Source organism: Haemorhous mexicanus, chromosome 3 (genome assembly GCF_027477595.1).
Source record: "Haemorhous mexicanus isolate bHaeMex1 chromosome 3, bHaeMex1.pri, whole genome shotgun sequence".
NCBI lineage: Eukaryota > Metazoa > Chordata > Aves > Passeriformes > Fringillidae > Haemorhous > Haemorhous mexicanus.
In genome coordinates this window covers 91,557,870-91,582,424 of record NC_082343.1, presented here as the reverse complement: position 1 = coordinate 91,582,424, position 24,555 = coordinate 91,557,870, and the positions used below count along the sequence as shown (strand labels likewise).

General features: G+C 35.1%; 1 protein-coding gene across 1 annotated transcript in view; it reads right to left on the bottom strand.

Annotated features, from left to right (window-relative positions):
- The window catches only part of EYS (eyes shut homolog), a 702,981-nt gene that overhangs the window by 405,340 nt on the left and 273,086 nt on the right, over window positions 1–24,555 (bottom strand). Inside the window, exons 23-27 of the mRNA XM_059842660.1 lie at window positions 17,261–17,357; window positions 16,016–16,123; window positions 15,310–15,455; window positions 5,547–5,718; window positions 4,945–5,023 (exon numbers count right to left, since the gene is read on the bottom strand). Coding sequence (XP_059698643.1) covers window positions 4,945–5,023; window positions 5,547–5,718; window positions 15,310–15,455; window positions 16,016–16,123; window positions 17,261–17,357 — 602 coding nt within the window. The remainder of the gene's footprint in view (window positions 1–4,944; window positions 5,024–5,546; window positions 5,719–15,309; window positions 15,456–16,015; window positions 16,124–17,260; window positions 17,358–24,555) is intronic.

Genomic DNA, 24,555 nt, shown 5'->3' with positions numbered 1-24,555 from the left:
GGTTTTAAGTAGCAGGGAAATCATGTCCTCTGTCTTGTTCCTCATACTTTTCCTCATCATGCCCAGCAAGATTTTTTGCTATGCTTTGCTGTGACTGTAGATTGAGACAATGACTTCAGAGAACTGTCAAAAATTGTTCCAAATCTTCTTTCCTGAATTTTAACTGACAGTTGAATTTAGTTGTGTGAGGCTATTTCTCTCTAGAATATTACTTGATGCTGAAGCTTATCTGCCACCTTTTCCCTCTATCCATTCTGTGAGGTCCTTCTGGCATTTTGTCAAATGCAAAGAATTCACTAAGCTTCTCTCAAACCCTGTTTGAGTGCACATTTTGCACTTTCACCAGCAAGCAATCCCACCTATTCCCTACTTCCAGACTTTGATAGATGTGAATAAATTTTTATAAGTTAGAGTGCTCTTTAAAAGAGAGTGTCAAATTTTTGGTTTAGGTTTTTGAAGTTCCTGCCAACGTTTGAATTAATATGTTTTGAAAAATTTTCTATTCTTTCCATATGGGCAAGCTCTCTATTTATTAAAATGCCATTTTTTTTTCTTGTGACAGTCTAAAGTTTTCTTCTTAAGCCAATCAGGGGCTTTGAACCACTTTGCATTCTTCAGCTATGGCACACATTTTACCAGGGCTTTTAACATTATTTGTTTAATAGCTGTTAATATAATTGTGGGCCTCACTTTTACAAAGTGTATTTTCATGAAACTGAATATTATAATTTATATTGCTGGGGTTTAGGATATACTCTGTTACTAGAGTATCTGTGATGCAAGATCATGCTATGATATCAGTTGATAGGATTTTCTCATGTCATCGATTATAAATATGCCTGTCAGTTGAATGCCCTCAGAGGGCTTAGCACTTTGGGGGTGAAACTCCTCTTCAACATTCTTGTAGATCTCACCCCTTTCTTCGCTTCACCAATCTATATTATCTATTTTTCTAATTACTTTCTATTTAAAAGGCTCTCTAATTCAGTCACACTGACTTAAAATAAACTTTCTACATCATGGTCAGATGTCTCTGAAGTATTACACACACTGAAATTGTCCCGTGGGTGTGTAATTACAGATATTGTGTTTTACAGAATAAAGTGGGTATCTCCCTTTCTTCGTACTCTTAGATTTACCTATCTGCATCTTGTGCATAAACCACTTTTTTTTTTTTTTTGTGAAGTTAATCTTAGTTTAGAAATGACTTACTTTACCAAATGCTTTTTAAACTAGTTAGCAATAGGTAAAAATACTCAGGAGTATGAAAACGTCTCAGAGAGACATAAAAATCATCCCCCTTATCTGAGGGTCTTTGTACATCCACTAGTGTTGGCCATATCCATATCTTTTGTGCAATCTGGCCCATCCTGATGAATAAATATTTATTTGCTTGAAGTAGCCTCTGCATGTGCATAAGCTGTGGTGCTTTTGCATAGAAAATTAGCTGATTTTCCTGATTTACCATTTGCTTCTATATTTTATGAAAATAGAGATAAAAGATTGGTAAAACCAGGTAAAATAAAACAAATTTAGGATGCAGTCTGATCGCAGCTTTCTATCAGTTACAAGTCAAAACAACAACAAGCTGAATATTCTCCTGTGTAAATACTCAAAATACTTTTGCTTCTATTTTGACAGGATGAGCCATCTTAACTGAGCATGGAAGAAGCACATCTGTCAATCCTGTCTCATCCATATAGCAAAGAAACAAAAAGCCAAAAAAAGGTAAGAAGCCATGTCTATTGCTAATCATAATTGCTATTACTGCGCATATTATTATTCTATATTTATCAAAGAGGAATGATCAATTTTCCATTGTGTACATTCATTTCATAATTTCAAAAATATGCAAATGTCAAAGGGAATTGTGTGTACTGAAATTGATTAATACAGTACATCTATTTTTACTATTGCTTGTTTTTGAGTGAATTCCATAAACGAATAAGCAATGAAAACCGTAGAAGATAGGGAAGTTCCAATATACACACTCCATAATTGATATGCAAAAGTTATAGGTTATAACTACAAAGATATATAGTACTTCTTTTGTATCCAAAAGTATTAGACAATCAGAGAAAGTTTTGAAGTGTATTTTCTTGAAAACTCTATAACCACATAGGCAAGGATGAAAAAATCCATGGTAAATAAGAAAAAAATCAGCGTAAAAATGTAAAGAAAGAAGATCCAAGTATGCCTAGGGAAATACATATACACACACATAAATATTATTTTTAAACTGGTTATTTGAATCAGCTTAGTTACTGACCTTGTAAAGACCACCCAGCCATTCTCTCACTCTCCCTCCTCATACATGACAAGGAACGAAAAGAAGATGACAAAGCTGCTAGATTCATAAGGGCTGAGAGATCACTTACCATTTACTGTAACAAATAAGACTTGACATGGGTAAAATAATAATTTACGTTCAACTACAAATAGACCAGTGAGAAACAGAAAGAGAATTTAAATCCACACTCCACTTCTTCCCAGGCTCATTTTTACTCTTCTATTTCAAAGTGTTCTTCTTCCTCGTTTCACCCTGAAAAGTTTAGACAGGGTATGGAGAGAGGGATCTTAGAAGGAGCAGCAGAGAGGAGCTGGTGTGAACTTTCTCCCACTTTTCCCCTGCTTCAGTGCGAGTTGTCTTTATGTGCTGCAGGATGAAACTCCTCCTGCATGGGCTTCTCTCCATGCATCACAGTTCTTGCCTACAGCCTGCTTCTGTTGGGGCACTTCATGGGCTGCAACACTCTCAGGCCATATTCACATGTTGTAGCGTGGGATCTTATGTGGGCTGCAGTGCAGCTGTCTGCTCTGGCATGGTTCTCTCCATGAACCACCGGCAAATACCTGCTCCACCATGATTCTCTTCAGGGGCTACAGCTCCGACAATCTCTGCTGCAGCATTTTGAGCTCCTCTTCCCTCTCCTACTTCAGTGACCTTGGATACTGCTTGATTGTTTCTCACAATTCTTCCCCCCCTCACTCCTTTGTCTGGCAAACAGTTTTCTGCTCTTTCTTAAATATGTTTTTACTAAGGTGCCATCATCTTAAGTGAGAGGCTCAACTCTTCCCTGCAGTTGGTTGGTTGGAGCTGACTCAAATAGTTTGTTTCCACCTTGGTGCAGTCCCTGGCCTGTTCTCACAAAAGCCACTCCTGCAGACCCCTTTCTAAACAGAATCTTGGCTCCTTCACCAAGTGAAATTGCATAGCCCTTAATACAAAGAAATGTACCTTCAAGTTACAAAAGAAAGAAAGAAGATAGATAGATAGATATCAGATTAAATAATGATTATTTTTTTAAATGAAGAAGTAGCTGAAGCTGCTCTAGAAAAAAACAATTGCAGAGCATAAGCCTACTACGATTATTGTGATATGCATACCACTACATAGTCAGAAAGCCTAGCTGATCACTTTAAGTGTTGCACAGGTATGATATATGTCTGAGCAGGATGAATGCAAAGATAGAACATTTAAAATATGACATTTGCAGCATAGTGTAATCTGGGAATCACACTGCATGCAAATTGAAAGACTATCAGAAAATGAAGTTGTTATTCTGACAGACTTATCTGTCAAAGGTATATGTATATTGTTTCTTCCTATGAGTTTCTAATCTATGCATTTTCAAACATCTCACTATGAAATATGATTATCTTTTGAATATAATTTTATGCTGTTGTCTACAGGTCATTTAATCTCTTGTTCTCTTCAGATGGAGAAAAGTGTAAATCATGGATGTTCAGGAGAAAATATTACCCAAGGGTATTCTGTATTAGCATTTGCAACAGCTGATAAACATACAGATTTGCAATATCATATCTTATTATGTCATGATGGGCATTCTGTAGTGCTGGATTACTTATTTTCTGGCTTTTTCTTTCTGTAAAAAAAGAAAGTTTGGAAGCTAATATACCAGCTAGAATTACACCTTGTGTGAGACTTGGTTTTTCAACAGAAAAATTATGGACTATGCTTCCTTTATATAATATGACACATTTTTAGTTATTTAGTACTTTAAGCTGTAAATAAAAATTATGAAAAGTCCCTGCATTCATACATAAGTTAAAAAGAAGTTTTTGTAACATTTTGGAATGTTTTTTGACAATTCAGTAGTGCAATATTAGAAGCCAGATATCCTGAAGGAAGGTTTATGCCAAACTTTCTCATGCCAGATTTTCTCATGAGACCAAATGCATTTAAAAGGATCATATCCCAAGATCATATTAAACTCCGTTTGGCAGAAAACCTAAAAAAGTCTAAATCAATTCAATACTTTCTGCAAAGTGTAGTCAATATTGTAAACTCTGTTCATTGTTCTGCCGGATGTAGTTTTCAAATTGGTTTGCTGACCATGGCAATCTGCACAGCAGAGACTTATATATATGGATCCCTTCTTGACCACAGCCATTCCCCGTGAGAACATAACACTATTAATGAACTTCTGAGGACTAAGTGGGCAGTGTATTTAGTACCCCATGGTTTTATGCCATAGAATTTTATTATTGCATGGTCTTTGAAATTTAAAGACAAGTCATGGCAACTTTCAGTGTAGAAAATTGTACCTTGAGGTTTACTATTCAAATATACAGCTAAACTACAGCAAATGAGACTCAAACACACAAATTAGGTAATTATACCATTCATCCCAAACTGAGGGACAAAGGATATTCAGGTAATGTCAGCTTAGCTTGCTGTGGCTTCCCAGATTTATCATTCACACTTCGCCTTTAAACTTCTTTCAACATTTTTTTAATGGTCTTTTCTAATACACTGTCATGTAGGCAAAAAGTAATGCACTTTTCAGAATGGATTTTAAACAACTGAATTTCTGTCATACATTTTCGATACACTGACTTCAGAGGTTAACTAAATAAAAATGAGTTTCACTGACATATTACTCTTTCCCCTATAATTAAAAAAACATTTTGAAAACATACGTTAATATTTATCTCACATCTTGAGCTGGTCCATCCAGGTTCACAAGAGCATTGATACCCATCAATGAGATCTATGCATCTGAAATACAAAACAGTGTTATTTAACTTTTTACTTATTTAGTTCCAGATTCAGCACTAGTAGTATCATTCCATGCATTTCAAAATAGTGGTCTGATGTAACCTACTGTAATCCATGGTACTTTTCAATAGTTTTATAATGGATTTCAAATGTGCCTTCTGTGGGTGCTGAGGCATTTGGTAAGGATTTTGATTGTCACATTAGAAGACATCTTCTCATTTCAACTGTTGGCATGTAACAGCTAAAGATTTCCTCTTAAGTATATTAAACACTAATTAATCCCCACTTACTGAATACTAGTTATGTTAATGAACAAAAATGCAGGAGAACTTGAGATAATGTCACTATATTACATTAGATTAGGCAGGCAACATCTGTCATCTTTAAGTGTTCGTGTACTCTTACTTTATGGAAGAACATAATTAAAAGAATATTTATCAAACATCCCTTATCATTAAGTCTTGAATATTGTTAGTTAGACACATTATCATGGAGATAATAATAGTTAAAGAAAAATAGGCACCTTCCATGAAGACAAGGATTTGGCAAGCATTCATTAACATTTATCTCGCAGTTTGTTCCGATGAAACCTCTCTTACAGTGACACTTGTAGGAACTGATGCCATCAATGCAACTTCCATTGTTGAGGCAAGGAGAAGACATACATTCATCTATATTTACTTCACACCTATCACCTGTTTAAAAATCCAGAAAATGCAACTAAGTTTTAAATTTCAAACTCAAACCAACTAACACTATATTTATTAATACAATATTTCCAGATATATGCTTTTAGATACATAGATTGTTCATATAGTTAATGATATTCATCAATAAAAAATATCTATTTGGAATTGCCTACAGTGTAAATACCAAAAGGATAGTTATATTGACATACGTAATGAAAAATGAGAAATAAAAAGTGGTGACATCTGATTGATGTTTGATATTTGAGTGCTGCTTGAGAAGATTAAAAATTCAAGATACCAGTTTATGAGAATTGAATAGTTTGAAAAAACGAAAAGGAAGAACACAGAATTTTGTGGAGCAATAAAGTTAAATATTTTCTACCTGGAAAAGAAAAACAAATGCATGATAAAAAACCAATTGATTTCTGAGGGCATAATCAGAAATGGAAAAGAATAATAAATTAGCATGCTATATAATTTACACATGATATAGAAAAAAAGAAAAAGAAAGTTGGTCTTTCTCCAGTAACTGAAAATTTTATATCCTTTTGAAAATAGAAAAAACTGAGGAAAAAGGAGACATTTCATTTCAGAATTGCTCAGCCAGCACCTAGTTCCCTTGTTCAAGTCAATTTTGGTATGAAATATTATAAGACTATTGACAACTACTTGTGACTATTCCATGAGATTTCATAATAGACAGATATGAATCAAAAGATCAAATAATAGGTTTATCAATTGTATAACCAATAATGAAGCCAATTATGTATATTAACAAAAAATCTATAGCATAAATGGAAGGAATGAAAATTAACAAATTAAACATGAGCAGAAATACTAAAAACCATATTTCAGAGCATATTCCAGTTACAGAAAGAAAATCAATTATTTGTTAAATAATTTCTTACAAATCTAAAAACAAAAATAGTGACTGCAAAGAACAAGTACTCATTTTGTCACATTGACATTAATCTTGTGAAAGGCAAAACATCCTTTCAACATCATTTTAGCATTGTCTCATTCAGTCTGTTATGAGTGAATAATCTGTTAAGAAAACTTTTCGATGAGCTGTGCATGGAAAACTAGGGCTGAAAAGGTCACTGAGCTTGTTTTTGTTGATTTCATCTTAAGTAAGATTTATTATAACTTAGTGACTAATACCAGAGATTTAGATTTTCTATTTCTATTGTACTTTGTGTCAGTAATAGACTTATTTCAGGCAATAATTTCACCTATATCAAGTCAAATTCAATTGGTGCTGATTGGATTGCAGTAAATTTGAAAGGTTGCCACCTATTTTAAAGTATTTTTTTCTTTGTTTAGACAAAGATTTATTTCCTCTGCAGAAAACTTTACAAGATAAGATTAGACCACAGGAAACAAAGTAATTTAAAAAAAAATAAAAAAATTATTTTCTTGGTTTGAACTTTTAACAACTTTTATTTTCATTAAATATCAATTATGGACCTTGGATACGTATGCATGGTTCTTGAGAACTATATTTTCCCATTTAATTTAAAAGCAAATACAAGAACTAGAGAGATAAAATATAAAAATATCACCTGTACCTTGTACTGTTATTTTGATATTTGAACTTTAGACTGGAGCATGATTTCTTTCTTCTCTTTGTTTGAAGGAGCATGATACTGATACTTGCTTATTCCCCTAGTCTTGGGCTCTGCTTGGGTTTCCCTTTATACCTTTCCTGCTCGCAGGCTGCCAGCAGTAGCCTGGGAGTTGTGCCCAGACACCCCAGCCCCTCAAAACCCCATGCACACATGGGATTTTGGTTTGCACACCATGAGGACCATGGTTTGTCAGGCAGTGACAGGTGGGGGGCGTCACCCCCTCTTCAGTGGGGCCACCCCAGAGCTGAAGCTGGGCAGAGCAGGCAGCAGCCACTGGCCCCAGCACAGGGGTTAAACCAGTGACTTGATAGGCCATGGCAAGGCTTAGCCTTTGCACTGCTGGATCGGTGCACAGCTGGAGCATCCCCCTGCTGAAGGCAGATTTACTAAAATACAAAATGAAGAAATCAAGCCACACCTAAAGATAGAGCAGTTAAGAATTAAGATTTAGTTGACAGTTGTATAAACTTACAAAAAAGGATATAGAACAAGATAAACCTGAAACCATGTAAGTAAGTCTATTAATTCATGTCTGAATATAGGAAACATCATAAGAAAATTACATAGTTGTCAATATTTCCAGAGGAGGCAACATCACATTGTTATACTATAGCTGGGCAAGCTGCAAGTATCAATTCAATATCTATGACTTCTCAACTTTGACTTAAGGAAGATAGGGTTTAGTGTGATCAATGACTTTGTTAAAATTGAGGAAAACTTTTAAAACTAAAAGATAACTGGAAACTTCTAAGTGAAAGACAAATTTCTAAGAAACCATGAATCTCTCATTTGAACTAATGCAGTTCAATATGGAGAAAAGAATTGTATTGTTATGTTGCACTGAATATAATATTTATATATTTCCTGTATTTCCTATATTAATATAAAAACACACACATATCTTACAGATAAAAAAAAAGTTTTATCCAGTGTAGTCATTGTTTATTATTTTAACATTGTGATATAAAAAAACATGTAAAATAAAATTGAAATAAGGGAAATTTGGAGAGCTGTACTATGTGTTAAACGCATAAAGAAAAAAATGTTCTGTCACTTCTTTAAAGCAGTGTAAGTGTAGTCTTCAGGATGCACTAATAATAAAATTATATATTATTATTATTATTATTATTATTATTATTGCTATTATCATTAGTGGTAGTAGTAGTTGTTTTGATTTTCCTCTCCATTAGGCATATTTTATGTTGTATGTAATGGTCTTTTTTAAAATGGAATCATTTTTATGCATTTTTTAGAGTCAAATGACAATAAAAGACAAAGTTTGCTGTTCAGCTAAAAATTCAACTTCTTTTTCTTTTCCTGGGACACAAAAAATCACATTTACTATGAGTAAAGCAATGTATTATTTGCATTACAGTTTAAATACTCAGTCAGATATGATAACTGTTCTCTGCTTGGAGGTTTTCCAGACACAACTGGGCAAAGACTTGAGCATCCTCGTCTGACCCCTTAGCTAAAATTGACTTCAGCAAGCGATTGGACTAGAGACCTCAGAAGGACCCTTCCAACTTGATTTATTCTGATTCAAGAATGAAATTTCCCCTGTACAGCATGACCTAGTAACCTAGTCAATGACAAAATACATAGGATCAGAAGTATGACGTGGGTGCAAGGAAGAAAATGAAAATGCAACAAGAATTTGATGATGGTATATGAAACATTACTTGTGACTAGCATGTATTTTATTATACCCTTGTAATTCTCTTACACTTTTTAATAAAAATCGGGTCAAATTCAACCTCTTCTGTATAAATCCAAAAAGATGCTATCATGTCCAAATTTTTTGGGAATAAGAAGTTCATGTTCATAGGAAATGTTTTAACATGTAGCATGTTGTGTTCTGCAAAGTGAAACCATCTGTCAGCATTCATAGCTTTACATATTTATTGCAGTGAGTGACTGAAACATCCACAGGTTCTTAAGTGATTAATTGCTTGTTTCTATCTTACTAGTTATATCTGATTAATTTGTCTCTTTCTTTCTAACTAGTTCCCAGTTGCTGTGGGTTAGGAGCCATATTCCCCAATTCAGTGCTGCCAATAGAACCCTGCTGCCTCTTCCCCTCCCCCCCCTCCAAGTGGACGAACAAAAGGCAAAGATCAGGAGTTGAGATAAGAAACAGCAATGAGATAAGGAGATTAGCAATTACAACAACATCAATTAAAAAACCCCAATTTACATGGAAAGCCCATGAAAATAAACAAATACTGGACAGTTTTCCCCACCAGGTTTTCTTGACAGGAAGGACCCCCTTCTTCTCTCTAAATGTATATATTCTTCTGTTCTCAATGTATATAAAAGGCTTTCTTATGGCTTTGCACGTTTTCTCTCTTCTCAGCTCTAGCTTAGCTTTTCCTTTCCTAATTGCAGTTCTGCACACTTGGGCAATGATTTAATATTCCTCCTAAGTAGCCCATGCTTGTTCCTTTCACTGAATGAGTGCTTCTTCTCTGCATCCAAGCTCAGTCAGGTGTTTCCTATTCATCCCGTTGGCCATACCTTCTTGAAAAATCTCTTCCATGAACAAGGAGAAGCAGCAATGAAGCCAAGCTGCCACCAGACTAAGACTTAACTGTTTAAAGTATGTCTTAAGGCTCTACTTAGTAGGCCATAAGTCACTTTGAGAGGAAAAATAATGTTTGTGTCCTGACCTTGGTTCCCAGAAGATACAGCTAGCAGTCCTGACTTATCACTTCAAGCCAAATACTCAATGAGGATACACCTTACTGTTCTAGGTTTTTTCTGGCCTAAGAAACCTTTGCTGAATAGTGTTCAAGCTCAAGAAGTCCAGCAAAAGTGTCCCCTCCTTTCCTCACAAATCAGAATATACCAGAGACATTGTAGCACTTCTCAGAAAAATGCATAAAGCAAATTTGTGCCATTCCTATGATGTGTTCACCAAACCTAAAGTTTCTAAAGTACCCCAAACTTATGTAAATACGCTAATATTAAAACTAAAAATAGACACCACAAACTCTACATTTAGTACAGAAATGCACATCTGTCAGTCTGCATGTTGAATTTGTTCCCAGTGTGCCAGTCAGTTTTGACCTCTTTATATGTAAGCTGACTCTTGCTTTAACATCTCAAGGAGCCTGTCATTAGATTCCTCCTATCTGACAAAATAAGTGGTCTCTTCAGGTGCTAGTGTAGTCACTCTTCTTCCACTGGATATCAATAGCAAGAAATGCAACAAGGCTTGAGGAGTGTAGATGCAATCACTACCAGAGCTGCCTGGCAGTACAAAGCTGTAAAAGCAGCTGGGAAGGTCAAAAAGACAAAGTAAACTTCTCTCCCTTTTAACTGATTAGACATTGTGGGACTTTTTTGTTGGGTGAACCTATTGTAGGAAAAGTGGAGCAGTTTTCACTGTCACATAATTAAGATGAACAGCAGGGTCTGAGGCTGATGGTAAGGAGGACTGGGCCTCAAAACTGACATGAAAGATAAAATACAAACTGAGTTATTTAAGCCAAGATTTTGATTTCATATAACATGACTTAAGTACACACTTAGTCACTTTCAAATGTAAGTTTGAACTCATCTCATAGGGAAGATAAGAAAGAGAGAGCTGTGCTTAACAGAATAGCTATTTAAAGCTAAGGAATAATCACTGCTCTGCAAAAATGACTGAAATCAGTGACTTCATGCTATTTTGTCATTTTTTGACATCTTTTGGATGATAGCCAGTAATTGGCTATTCGAATGAGAATTTTGAACTTGTGTAGCTTGTTTTAACCCACATTCTATTTTAGCCACTGAAATCTTACTTTTAATATTGACTGGAGGTGAGAAAGTGTTGATGGAGGAGCTGCGAGGCACCTTGTGTGAGAAGAGACCAGGGATTGCCTCATGACAGACACAGTTTCCTCTTTTAGTTTATAACCATTCTCCATTGTTATCTCATTATATGACATTTAAACAGTCCCTCTGTATCTTTATTGCAGCCCCCCTGTACATACTTGAAGACTGCTATGTCTCCCTGGTGCCTTCTCTACTCCAGGTCTAACAGCCCCAACCTTTTTGGCCTGTCTCCATATGAAAGGTGTTCCAATCCTCTCACCATTTTTTGTGAGCCTCCTCTGGACTTACTCCAAAGGGTCTGTGTTCTTTGCTGGGACACCTGAGCTAGACACAGGCTGGGGTTCACAGGAGAGAGGGAAAATCACCCCCCTCAACCTGCTGCCCACATTGTTCCTGCTGCAGTCTTAAATATGGGTGGCTTTCTGGGCTGCAAGTGCACACTGCCCTGCCATGTTGACCTGACTACCTTGTCAAACAACAGTTCCAGTTTGGGATTTTCCAGACCCACATGCAAGACTTTGCACTTGGCCTTGTTGAGCTTCTTGAGGTTCCCACATGTCCATCTCTCCAGTGTGGCAAGGGCCCTCTGGATGGCATCCCTTCCCTCCAGTAAATCAGCTGAACCACACAGCTTGGTGTCATTGGCAAACTTACTGAGAGTGCACTCAATGTTACTTTCTATGTTGCTGACCCATGGCTTTTTTCATATTTACTTTCTTTTCTTATTCTGTCGATGAAAGGGACTGAAAGAACAGCTGGATGATCAGCTGGCAGCAGGACAAGTTCAACCCAACACATTTAAAAAAACCTCAAACACTTAAGTCTCAAAGAGATCTTAAAATTGTTTTCTTAACCTCAAATAAAGAAAACCAAAAAGTAAAGTCTAAGGAATGATTAAGTCTTTCAATGAAGACAGTCAGAATTTGGTAATCCTAGAATCCTTTCACAATAAGCAATTAAAAATTAACCAAGTTCTAGAGTCAAAAAACTTGTATTTTTATTAAATCCATTTTACAGCAGAGTTGGTGACCCAGAAACCTATGGTTTATACTTGAATATAAAATAAATTTTTCATTAATATGAAAATTATTTCACTTGAAGCATGTCTTAATCATCCAGATTATATTTTGATATAAGATTATTCAGATGGCAAGATTTAGAAGAAGAGATTAACACCTCAGTCATAAAAGTGACCTTCAGGGCAAGAGATCACAACGCATTGTGTTTAAATACACATTAACTGAGCATTTGAAATGAAATAATATCAGTGTTTTCGTTATTTTTTTAATATCAAACTCAGTGAAATGTTGAGATCCATATTTTTTTTCAAATTTTATTTGTTACATAATTATACCGGAGTACACATTCAGAATGTGTTGGACAGCTTTGCATCAATGAAGATATATCTGTACTCCTAGATTATATTTTACTTCTAGGTTTAATTTACTGATTAAATTCCATTTCATTTATAATTCCCCAAACAGTCATGAAAGTTCCACTTGTTTACATTGTATCTTCAGATTCCCTCACAAAAAACTTTGGTAAACTATCAAGCCAAAATAATTGCTACATACCCTTTGATGTCCTTAGATTATCAACAAATTTTCCTCAATTTATAGTAACATTTACAAAATCAAATGATTCTGGAATCATGTAGAGAAAAGCAGTCCCTGAGTAAGGCATATTTCAAAGGCTATTTTAGTGTAAAGACGACTATGGAAGCACAGTGTTTTCTTACTTAAAATATCTATCCTCCATGCACTTTAGGTCTCATTACAAAGTAAAAAGATTAGTTGTTAGTTTCTTTAGATTTGAAGTATAAATTCAACAGTTATTGTCATAAGCACTAACATTAATTACTCCAGCCAACAAATGGCTGTCTAGACAAAAAAGATTTTAGATTCAGTGACTCACAAAGCATCTTCCATTTTGTGTTTTTATATCTAACACTCTGGTACCACCAACCTACAAGCAACAAGCAGTAATAGCTATGATCTTGAGTAAAGAGCTGTTCTACTTAGGACTTTCAGAACTGCTTTATGAAATCACTTTACTTCTTATTTTGCTGTAGGAAATAAACAGTTTCTTACATGCCCAGACCACCAAAGTTTTATTCTCCAAAGTATCTGGTGTAAGGATTTTATACAGGGTTTGTTAGTGATATTTAGAGCTTAGGAAGATCATTGTTTCTGGCAGTGAAATCATGACAGAATACAATTGTGCATTTTTACTCTGAAAGGTGATCACTTTAAGAGTCTATGTGACATGCAAAGCATTCCATTTTATATTAGCAGTGTGGATAAAAAACTATATTTTAATAGTTTACAAATTTTTTAAGTATTTTTTGGTAAACATCTATTTAAAATGAAATAAACTAATGAACAATGTAAAATAAATCCAAAATAACATAAATCCATGGAGGACTTAAAATTCTATTTTAAACTTAATTAACTTAAGAATTTAAAATAAGAGATACGTTATGTGCCAAAATTTTAGAGGCAACAGAACAGGGATCAGTGTCTAAAGACTGCCTTCTCTAAGACAGCAAATTACATGATGATCAGAAAAAACATTCAGAATATCTAATAAAAGTTAGTAATTTTAAAATAAGATTTAATAAATGAAATTTTGTATATATTAACATAATTTGGCCTAAACAATTCAATGTATTTTAATTTGTTTCCAGTCTCCGTTCATTTATAATAATTTAATATTTTAATAGTTGATGATTAAAGTTCTCAGTATATTAAAACATTTTTAAAATTCAGTTTATCATTGGGAATAATTCATGCTGTCATCTGTCTTTAAAGGGACCTAGTCTTTGAAAGAAAAGTTCTTTCTAAATTACAGCTAATTGGAAAAAAAAGAATCACAAAAAAACCCGTAACAAAAGCCAACATCTTCTCCTTGTTGGTTAAATATGTTAGGAAAAAGCACTAAAGTCAAACTGCTTTGTCCATAATGAAAAATCAAGATAAAAGCACACCTGCAGACTGCTTGTTCCTTTTCAAATTAGAATCTCCTAAGTGCTCATGTGCAGGTGTCTTTTCTTTCATAAATATAACAGGGAATTCTTACAGAAACATACATAAAGTTTAATACAGCTATTTTAACATTTATTAGAAATTACATCTGCAGCACCACTGCCTAATGAACAGAAGTTTCTATGGCACCCAAGAAGTACTACTTAGAGCACAGGCCATCAGAAGAAAATATTCCAGGGGGAGGCTTTAAAAGATTTAGGCAGGAAAATGATAGAGATTTCTTCATTTTTTTCTGAAATGTCAAGGATCATTTTTAAGATCAGTGCACAAGTGATATGTGGACTAAGATTTGTGGTGAATGGAAGAAGGATATACAGCTATATAGAAATTCCCAGAACTGTACTTGTTCTTTGTTCTGTGGAGAATTACATTCCTCTCAGTTCAGTGGATGCAAATTGCATCCTTTTTTATCTTGTACTTTATGTGGTGTTCATCACAGGCTGGAATAGATAGGAAAAAACATTCTATGCAGAAAAATATGCGGACATTATTCAACTTGAGGGAACAACTGTAAATATTTCTGCAGTCATATGATCCCATGTGTTTTCATGTTGCTTAAGATGGATCTATCAAAACATTGTGTATGAACTAGCTCAGCAGCACACTGAGCATTTAAATAAAAGTCAACATCATTTTAGAGAAATTTTACTGCATCTCTACCCATTAAGTATTTTGTCATGACTCTGTAAAAATATTAAAGTTAGCACTAAAGGCAGTGGTGTCGATCAAACGGGTCAAAAAGTCAAGGTGTTTCTATGGTTCTGTGCAAATTCAAATGACAAGGTAGCATATTATTGTTTACAAAATTTATTCTGTGTCTATGATAATAGTTTTCTTCCTGGCTAAATTAAAAAGAATACACAATAATTTTCTTTATACTATACAATAACTCATTTCAACTGAATGTATGGGTGATTAAAGAAATTATAATTCAAGTCTTAATATAAAAAATCTTGAGGTACTTCAAAAGAATTTGATAAAATTCTTTTTAAGTTAGTATTGATTTGTCCTCCAATGAGGAGATTAAATTTTGTTCTTGCTATAACATTAAAACCATGCAAAACCTGTGAAATAAGCTTCTTGGCTGAAAGAGTAGATCATACCTGTGAATCCAGGTAGACAGAGACACCGATAGCCTCCAAGCCTGTTGATGCAGCTTCCTCCATGTAAACAAGGCAAAGTTTCACACTCATTTACATCCATCTCACACAGAGACCCATAGTATCCAGGTGCACAGTTACAAATGAATCTTTAGAAAAGGAAAAATCAGGTATGTCAATAGAAGTAACAATGGGATCTATTGCAATACTTAAAAGCCATATGAATCTCCTGATTCCAAGCTGGTGTCCCTAATCCTCATCCATATTAAAATGAACAGAGTTTTCTCATTTCCATGTTTCTGGAGCAAAAATGGTGTTTTACTTTTTGTTAAATTAATAGAACAATTTGGCACAGAAATTTTAACTGAAGATATAAGAAATGACTTCAGGGCTAATGATCTTGCACAAGTCTCTGAATAACTTGTGAAGTGCTGTTGAACAAACACAGGGTTTGTAGCAATCCAACAAGATCCATTTTCTTCTCTTTCAGTCTTTTCCCAAATTAAAAAAACCAAAAACAAAAGAAGGAAAAGAACAAGTTTTGCAGAAGACATTTTCCCTTCTATTTTTCTTTAAGCTCACATAAGAAACAAAAAACTGAGTCAGTAGCATTTACTTACTCCATTTTAACTTGTATGGTGAAGGTTCCATCCAAACCCAGAATTAACATAATGAATATAGGGAAACTTGTCATTTAGAAGTAACAAACCTGTTTATGAGATCCAGACAAGTTCCATTGTTCTTGCACGGTCTTGATAAGCATTCATTAATCTCCACTTCACATAGGGTCCCAGTAAAACCATGTTGGCAGGAGCACCTATCAGAAAGGATGCCACTACATTACTTTTTAGGTCATTACAAAGATTCCGGGAAAATATGGCAGATGTTGAGAGGTATTAATTAAATGGTACCAAAATCATGTTTGCTTTTTACTGGTAACTGCAAAGGGCAGTACTTCAACAAGCACCAACAAGTAGAGTGTCTGAAGCCCTTTGTTATCATTAGCTGAAGGCCACAAGCTTTGTTCTGACCCCACTGTGCAAGGGCTTACTTAGAACTTGCCTTGGCCTGAGCTGCTTTTCTCTTGTTTTGACACCTGCCCTGCAGCCATCTGACTGATGCCACTCATGCTATAGCTTCAGCTCTGGAATAGCATCTATAGTGAGGGTGTGAGACACTGAGATGTTCATGGTGATACAAATAAAAGCCTTTTGTGTTCCACTCCTGAAGGATGGGAAGACATCCAGAGGAATCTAGACAACCTTGAGAGGTGGGCCCTTAGGGATAACATGAGATTTAATGAGACCAAGTGCGAGGTGCGGCAGCTGGGTCAAAACAACCCTGATATCAACACAGGCTGGTCAATGAACAGATTGAGAGCAGCCCTGCTGAGAACGACTTAGGCATGCTGGTGAGTGAGAGGCTCCAAGAAGCCCTGAGACTGAAGATGAGAAAAAAACCCACTGTGAACATCATAGTTCTCCTACAAAGACTTCCAGATGCTAGTGACCTGCAATAAGACTGCCAGTTCTCGAAGAACAAGATCACTGATCACAGGATGCACAAAGACATTGTGAGGGTAATCAAAGAGACATAATTGCAAGATTTCTTATAAAACAGCTATAACTATATTCTTCATTTTTTTCTATTTATTTCAACTCAGATTATTTGTACTACTGTAAGTGGACTAACAACAGCTCTGCTTTTTTAAATTAGTTCCTTGTGATTTTAATTGGTCCTACAATAAATTCTTGGGTCAAACTTATGGTGTATATGTACTACTTTTTGCACACAAGAAGATTTAGACTATAATGTAACTGTCAAACACATTACAAACCCCCCCCCCCCCCCCTTCACTGAAGGTCAGCAAACATTAGACATTCGGAGTATGAAAGGAAAAGCTAGATGATAAAAATCCATGTATCATATCTGTCATTGAAGTAATTTTCCTGACCTGTAGTTGTTGACCCCATCCACACAGAGACCTCCATTCTGGCATGGATGGGAGATGCACTCATCACTGTTAACTTCGCAGTAAGTGCCCTCAAATCCTGAAACACAGATTTCATTAATGGTGAATGAATGAACTCAGCTACTTCATGTGAATAAAAGGGTCAGAGATTCTCGTGGACTTTTGGTTATCTGCACCCAGGACTAACTGAGACAATGAAGTGGCTGGCCTGGGAAACCTCATCTGCACTCAAATCATTTTAAGAAAAGCCTGAGAGAAGCATCAGCAATGGCTACCTCTTCTCTTTGGGCATTTAAGCTGCAGCTCTTTGCCCTTGGTATCTGACTGAGCTGAGTTGCAGCCATGGCCAATGCCTAGCTCTGTAGTATGCTGACTTTGGCCTACAGACAGATTCTCTGGCTTGACCTTGGATCTGCCCTATTCTCTGTAGCCTTGACTGGCCCTCTCTGCTGTTCCTGGACACAGCCACCAGTGCTGCCCTTCCTGCCTCATTCGCATACTGTCAGACTTGTGGCTGACTGCTGCTTCTGAAGGAGCCAGCCCTTACAGCTCACTGACCTAAAGATCAGAACTACAAGTAGAAGTAACCCTGAAAGAACTTTCTCCAACTATTTTTGTTCCTTAGCTTCAGCTAGTTAATTTCCAGGCAGTATATGAAGTCTCAACATACTTTAATGAACCAGAGATAACAGATTTGGATAGGGCATCTGGATAAATATACTGGGGAAATGCAACCTATTTTAAAAAACAGAAAAGCTTTCTTGGAGAGTGTGAGACAAAATCAGAAACTAAAAGCTAATTCAGTAATTAATATATTAGAGAGAGTAGTGGAAGTTAGAGTTGCATTTATGCAAAGCAGTCAGTAGCTGAGAAAAAAACCCAACTGGTTTTTATATTTAAATGAAGACAAAATGTGATTAAGGTCTCATCTCCACAGCACATCACTTGCATTATACATTACGTTTGCCTGTGTAAGTGTTCCAGAATATGTACTAAAATGAAATAAGACACTTTTCATTGATACATGAACTCTATTTTTGCTCTTAGACAGCATACTACATCTTATAACATTTCCATAAATAGGCATTCTCCTAAATGCATACTTGTGGTGAAATTCTATACATAGCATGGAGAAACTACAGCTACTCGGTTGAATATTGCACAAATTCAATATATTTGTTTTCAATTGATGGAGAAATGAAACCATTGCAATGAGCAAACTATTTGCATTGTATGACTTACATGCAAGTGCTGATTGCAGGTTGCTGAAAGACCTTTAATAGAGTTCCCCAAAGTAATTTTGAACATCACTGAGATAAAAAAATTAAACTGAAACAACTTTAAATTTATCTCTTGAAATTCAGTACATATTGCTATAAATATGACAAAAGTTCTACTAGATACCCTATTAAAACAACAAGAAAAAATTGTTAACTGTACTTTTTTAGATACCTGAATAAGAATAATATTTCTTTGGTTATGTTTTGTATTTTTGATTTTCAAAGTACCTAATGAAGGTGAGGAAATAATGAAAGACCACTGTTAGAATAGTATGACTTATTTTTATCTAGAGAAAATCTTGACTGGAAAATATAAGTGTCTTGGTCAGAGTTGCAGAGAAAGCTGTAGAAAGAAATCTCTGCTGGTACTCCAATATATGATCTAAACATGAGCTCACATCAAAGCAGTTGGTATTTTCTTCTTATTTGGATTATTTCTGTTCAATAACTTTTGGGCTCGACTGAAATGAGCTCTTAATATTTGCTGAAGGTTTCACAGCAATGTTACTATAAAGCTGGAAGCTGGGAAAATAAAGCCTGGAACATTTCTCAAACTAGCCTTTCAATTATAGTAATTTATTCTGTTATGTTGTTTGTAGTTTTTTGGGTTTTTTTCAGAAATTGAGCGTGAATGAATACCCTCATTTATTTTCTATTGGTATGTTTCACAAAATTAAAACCCAACAACAAAAACAAAACCAAATCTAAACAAAAAAAGTCCAAAACAAACCAGGAAAAAACAAATCAGTCCCCCCAAAAAGCTGTAAAAGAATTGTCATAATAGTGAGGAAAATTCTGTCTCAGTGTACTGTTTTGAAATATATCCTGCAGCACAGAAAAAAATGTATTCTGAATGGTTAAGTTTATTATGTGCAAATGAGCCTGAACTAGGGCAAACCATCCAAATACTTTTCTTATCTGTGGCATGTGTAATCTGCATCTTAATGCTGCTGAACCTTCAGCTATTCCTGCCTGTACTTTGATTAAGGAAAAAAGATAAAAGAACTATGAACTAGTGCACCACAGACCAAGTTAAGTACTAGGCCTGATTGTGTGAGTAGGCAGAAGTCACTGACGCACAAAATATTGAGTCGGTATTTGATACATGCCTTTTAGCGCCACTGAGTAAGAAAAGTGCCACTAAGAGCAGAAAAGCTGACAGACAACATGTTTCTCTAGCTCTGGCTTAATTAAGAAATTGGAGGTCATTAGTGAATGTAAGACACTGGGACTCATAGGGCTATTTGTAGTCAGATTCCTCATCTGTAATTTCTCTTTTATTTGTAATGCTTGAAATTTCTAAAACTAATTTTGGTTACTGAGTGGAAGGCTGTCAATGGGCAGGGAAAATAGAATTTTACTGAAAAGGATGCACTGAAGGTAAACCAATGTAGCATTATAAAAAACTCACAGATATAAATATATTTTAGCTTTATAATGCTATTGCAATTAGTTTTAAACATTTCTGAATGTATTGAATATGTACAGATATATTTGAGGAAGTATCCCAGTAAGGTTAATTTTTGTAGTAGCATAACATGTTTAAGACTTTCAGAAATTAACAGAGATAAATTGACAACTGCAAGTTATTGCAGTTCCTTGTGTTACAAAATAAAGTCTTATTTCTCTTTATTTTTAATTGTTCAGGTGGCATGAAAATTACTTTAATGATATGAGGTCTAGGAACATCTGGAAAGCTATTACTTAAGATGAGACAGGTGCTGTTTTTACTTCCCTTTCTCTGAAATACAGGAAATCCTGCATTTGTCTACTCTGCCTATGGGGCTTCTGGGAGTTGCAAAGTGATGGAATGTGCAGAATACAGAAACTAAATATCTGTTGTCACAGTTATGGTCATTTCCATCTCCTTATTCCATTGCAGAGAAATATTACAGAATTGACCTCTGCAGGTAACAGGATTCTAATGGGATTCTTTTGCCCTAATCTCTCTACTGTTTCATTCATCAGAACAGCACCATAGATGTTTCTCTCCTTACCATGAACTATTTATGAACCAATGTTTGCAAACAGCAGAGATATCATAGCAGTCCCATAATCATTAGTTCAGGTACTTAGGTTGTTCAGCATAACACAAGTAGGTACATGAATCAAAATCAGAGGTGTGTAAAATATTAGGCACTGTAAAAAGGCTATTTCATTCTGTAAATTATGCATGCATATGTCTGAAAAAGAAACTGGCATCGAAGGACTCAGAAAGCTGACAATGGCAAACTCCAATTTAAAAAACTTTTTTTTCATCATCTGTTTATTATTTCTGCTTGGTATTATAAATTTTGTACATTATGATAATTTTCACTAAGCCTTATTTCAGGCATCAGCTGAAAAATATTTTGCCTCGGTTCAAATTTCTAGCTATAAGGTGTTACAGACAAAATAAAAATGATCACTAGCATCTAGAACAAAGAGTAGGTGTCATGGGAAAGCTATTGACAGGAAACTGATAAAAGAGGTGAAAAAGTCCATGGAAAATCTGTTTAAAACAAGGACTTAAAAAATTACCTTGAAGCATCAAGAATGTATTGCTTTTAGAAAGGACAAAGAAAAAATAGAATGCAAAATTCCAGTAAAAACTGTTGCTATTGTTTCTCCTTAGAGATGAGTCCTTTTCATAGATTTCCCTGGAACAATACACATAATTTCACTACACCCTAAAACTGATGGCTTTAACCTTAAGCCCCATGCATAAACCAGTTTTTCAACTTCTCAGTTTCTTGCTTTAAGTCTGCAATGAGCATAAATAAGATGACAAAGCTTTTGTGCACTTGTGTGCCGTAATGACATATGTTGCTAGTCCCTGTTCTTTTTACTCCTTTCTAAAACTGTGTGCTTTCAAAAGCTATGAACCTAAAAAAACAAAAACAAACAAACAAACAAAAAAAAAAAAAAAAAACAAAAAAAACCCAACCAAAAAAACACCTTTACCGCAAAACCGCAAGAGGCAACTGGTCAAGAATTCAGCCTGCCTGCCACCAGAAAGATTTTTCCTAAGCTGCCTAACTAGTTGTCAGAGTGACATAAACATTTCTACAGCATTAGCCATTTCACTTTGTATGTCTGCTTTTGTGTGAAATGAAGTACACCAGAAAATAACACCTCCTTAATGTAATACTGTGGATATCCGCAATCCAGACATTTCCAGTTTACTTCTTTCAACAATACATACATTGTATATTGGTCCAATCTCCCTGTTACCATAACTCATAAAGGCGTTACTGAGTTAACACAAATGCCAGCCAAATAATTCATATTTCTTAAAAGAGTAGGTACAGCTTTGGTATGAACTCTCTCTATATTTATACAATACTTAATGTATAATACCTAGCATTTCCTGATAATTTTTCTATCACCTATCATGTTTATGGAAAATTGTTTCCATTGTAATAAGGAGGCTGCATGAACATCCTGAGATTATCCTATCCGTATTACTCGGACTAATGAAGGAAGTTCTACATCTAATTTTAAAGACATTCCTTCCTACTTTCTAAGAAGCAGGAATTCTAGAAACCATTTTAATTCAGCAATCTTCCCCTTCTCTTCCTCTCTTTATGTCAACTCTATCTGCCTTTCCTACTCGCTTGCCTTGCTACTATACAAATATCTACTAATAGTTCTCATGAAAGAATAGATCACATTTAAAAATAGTCTTTTTAGAAAACACTAGGTGTTTTCTGGCCTGTAGTTTATGGTTGCAAATTATTTTTTCATTTTGGTATTCTCTGCAATATTTATGTGCTTTTAATTACAAAGGTTTCACACCTTCTTCAAACTGTTATCTTTTATCTTTCATTTCATCATTAATTAAACTTGTTGTTCATCAGTTCCAGCCAGAGAGCTGGTCTTGCACTCAGTAGTTGTATGCTCATAGTTTTCCTTGATTCAAAAACATTTTTTCAGTAATTTTTTTTGTCTTGGAAAACAATTCTTCTCACAAAGCATCACTATTTTTACCAAACTGTCCTATCTCTCTTTCGGGTTTCCTCTAAAAAACAGTTTTGTGCTTGCCATTATCAGGAAGAGCATGGTCTACTGCCTAGACTCTTGTTTATTTACCCTCTATTTTACTTATATATACAGTTGAATTGCTCTTTGTATCTTTCTCATGTAGTTCTTTTGGGGAATTTACGAATAGTGGCCAAGACTCAGCTATGAATATTCCAGCATTATTTAAATTTTATAGTCTTGCTTACATCTCCTGCCTTGCTTAACTGTTACACTAAATTTTCAGTTCCATTATTAAGATTAATTCTAAGAATGGAGTTCTCTAATACTGGAAAGGCATGTTGATAAATTAGGCAATAAAAATTCTGCTATTTGCCCTAAGTTTTCCATTCCTCCTGTTTTCTTTGCATTTAGTGTGTATTATTATTTAAGATTCAGTGCTGGCTATATGATTAACATCTCAAACCTATATGTCCTCCTAGACGTCTTGATCAAACCCTTGCTTATCAATTACTGGCAAAGTATTTAAGTGGGGTTTTCTCTACACCTCTTGGGAAACTTGTTCTACAGCAGTGATTCCTAAGCTTTTGCAATAATGGCCTTCCGTACCACATTTTTGCAACCTTGAATATACCATCGTGCAATTGTAGAGATCATAACTTCTTAAACTTCTTAATCTGGTTCTGTGGACACATTGACCTAAAGTCATGGTCTAACACTGTTCCATGATCTGTGATATGAGAGACCATTTTTGTTACACTAATATTATAATCTATCTCTTTGAAGGAAGAAAACCTCTGTATCTAGGGCAAACAGTTCAAGAGGAAGTTTTACATTAACAGTATTTATAGAATTTTAGAACTCTTTATAGCAAAATCAGACAGCTATAGTTCCCCAATGTACATACAAGAATATAGATGCAACTTTGTTTTCTACTACAGCTAATCATGACTAAATCACCTTCCTACTAATTTGCTGTGGTAATTCTGTCCTAAAGTAGCATCTTACATCAACTTTGATTCTGCCCAATTCATATTCCATCAGCTTTATCTTCTCTGACCTAGCCAACACATATTCTCTTTTTTCTTCTAAACATTTACCACTGTCAGTGATATAATTTATTGTCCCATAAATTTATATGGGATATATAATCTGTTGTACCCATCTCAGATATGGTCTTCAACAGATGGCTGTTAAAATATGGTAAGCACTGCTACATTTTGATTCCTATTATACCAGACTCACCCTTTCTAATGACTCGACTGTTAGCTACTGGCAAGTTTAATCCACATGCCATTTACTACTAATTCAAGTATTTTGAAGAAATCTACCTACGTTTTTGAAAAACAGCTTTTCTTAAAGATGCTTCACTAAGCAACTTGCATACCTCCCCAGCGATGTTTGGGATTTTTCCTCAGCAGCTTGCAGTAACATTTACCTTAATAGTAAAAACCCAAGGTATTACGTGCTCCTCATTCCTAGATATTATGTCCATATCTTTGTAGCTTTATAAATGACAAATAATAGTATAGTCATGTAACACTGCAATTATCTGCTAGCCTTTGTCCCTATGAGATCTTTATAGGCATAACAGTGAAGACTTCAAAATCCTCCTCCAATTCCAGTTTTAGTAATTGTACTTCCCTGCTACTTAAATTTTCTAACTTTTCAGTACAGTTGTTAATTAGTTAATGCATTCTTCAGTTCCTACATGGAAATGTATAGCAATGTTCTGCACAGTTAAACTGTTGCTCCGTTCACCTTAGCAGTTCTTGTACATTGAGGGTGAGATTGTGTCTTTAAGCCATGGCCCAGGGAAGCTGTCAGCCCCTGCTGTGATTTGGTTTGTTGTGCATACAGGGAGAAACCCACTATATCCATTAAGCAAGGGAAGATTACTTCCCTGATGTGCCAGGCCTACCTGACAGCTCAGCAGGAAAAGAAACCATTTCCAACTTGCTCCAATTTTTGTACTTTCACCAATTTGCATACATTTTTTTCTAAATCTGCCTGTCTGTTTTGTCAATTTAGTTTGTC